Source organism: Monodelphis domestica, chromosome 2 (assembly GCF_027887165.1).
Source record: "Monodelphis domestica isolate mMonDom1 chromosome 2, mMonDom1.pri, whole genome shotgun sequence".
Lineage (NCBI taxonomy): Eukaryota > Metazoa > Chordata > Mammalia > Didelphimorphia > Didelphidae > Monodelphis > Monodelphis domestica.
The window spans coordinates 111,436,096-111,437,246 of record NC_077228.1 but is presented as its reverse complement, the minus strand read 5'-3'; the positions used below and the strand labels follow the sequence as shown (position 1 = coordinate 111,437,246).

At 60.8% G+C, this 1,151-nt stretch overlaps 1 protein-coding gene across 6 annotated transcripts in view; it reads right to left on the bottom strand.

Moving 5' to 3' along the window:
• Nucleotides 1-234: 234 nt before the first annotated feature.
• The window catches only part of IKBKE (inhibitor of nuclear factor kappa B kinase subunit epsilon), a 36,142-nt gene continuing 35,225 nt past the window's right edge, over nt 235-1,151 (bottom strand). For all 6 annotated transcript variants that reach the window (XM_056815838.1, XM_056815836.1, XM_056815839.1 and 3 more), the window contains one exon: nt 235-857. In XM_056815838.1, the coding sequence (XP_056671816.1) occupies nt 794-857 (64 nt within the window). In that variant the 3' untranslated portion in view covers nt 235-793. The remainder of the gene's footprint in view (nt 858-1,151) is intronic.

Sequence of the window (1,151 nt, the reverse complement as noted above, 5' to 3'; positions counted from 1 at the left end):
GACTAGGCCATGGGGATAAGTGACTTGCCACCCAGCTAGGAAGGACCCGAGGTCAGATTTGAATTCGGATCTTCTGGTCTCCCGGCCTGGCTCTCTATGCACTGGGCCAGCTCGCTGCCCCCTCCCGCCTTCATTTCTTCTTGCTTCCAACCCTGCCATCCTTGCCCCCCCCCCCCCTTGGGAGCCTCGGTGTGGAGCGGACGGAGGTGTTGCCTTTAGGGACCAAACACAAGGAAAGGGAGAAGTGAAGCCACGTTTATTGCATGCCGAGCCAAGGTCCGTCGGGTCCTCCTCTCTCCTACCTCCATGCTCAGAGCACGCGGGCCCTTTCCAGCTGGGTTTCTCAGCCTCTCCCAGAGAGAAGCGTGTGGGCTCCGGCCCTTACCCTGGAGGGTCCCCGTTTCCCTCCTCTGTGGACCTGGAAGGAGGCCTGAGAGCAGCCGGGAGGCCGGCCGGGCTCCGGGAGACACAGGCCAGAGCAGAGGTGGACAGCTTGTGTCAGCCCCTCTCCTGCGGACCAGGGCCCCTGAGGGTCTCGGGAGCGGGAGCCTGGCCCTTCTCTCCCAGCATTCCCCGGGTGGGGCTGCCCAAGGACCCAAGCAGAGGTCCTGAGGGCACACCAGGAGCAGCCCGCTGCTCTGCCTTCATAGTGTAATGGACACTCCGAGCGAGTGGTTAATGCTGGCGCCGGGCGGCCTGAAGGCAGCTAGGATGAGGTAAGAGATAAAGGATGGGGCCACACTTGTCCCGGGAGCCCTTCCCTGCAGGGCGGACGAGCAGGGCCTCTGGAGCTTCAGGATTCCACCACGTCACTCTCAGTTCTCAAGGACCTGGGCGCAGCTGGGACTCCACTCAGCCTGTCAGCAGAAGGCAAACAATTTCTGCTCCCTCAAGGCTTAGGAGTATGGGGGGGGGGGCAGGGGAGGTCATGAACAGCTGGTCAGTCAACAAACACTTATTATGGGGGCTGCAAGGTGGCTCAATGGTTAGAGAGCCAGACCTAGAGACGGGAGTTCCTGGGTTCAAATCTGGCCTCAGACACTTCCCAGCTGGGTGACCCTGGGAAAGCCACTTCACCCCACTGCCTAGCCCTTACCGCTCTTCTGCCTTGGAACCAATATAGAGTAATGATTCTAAGATGGAAGGTGAGG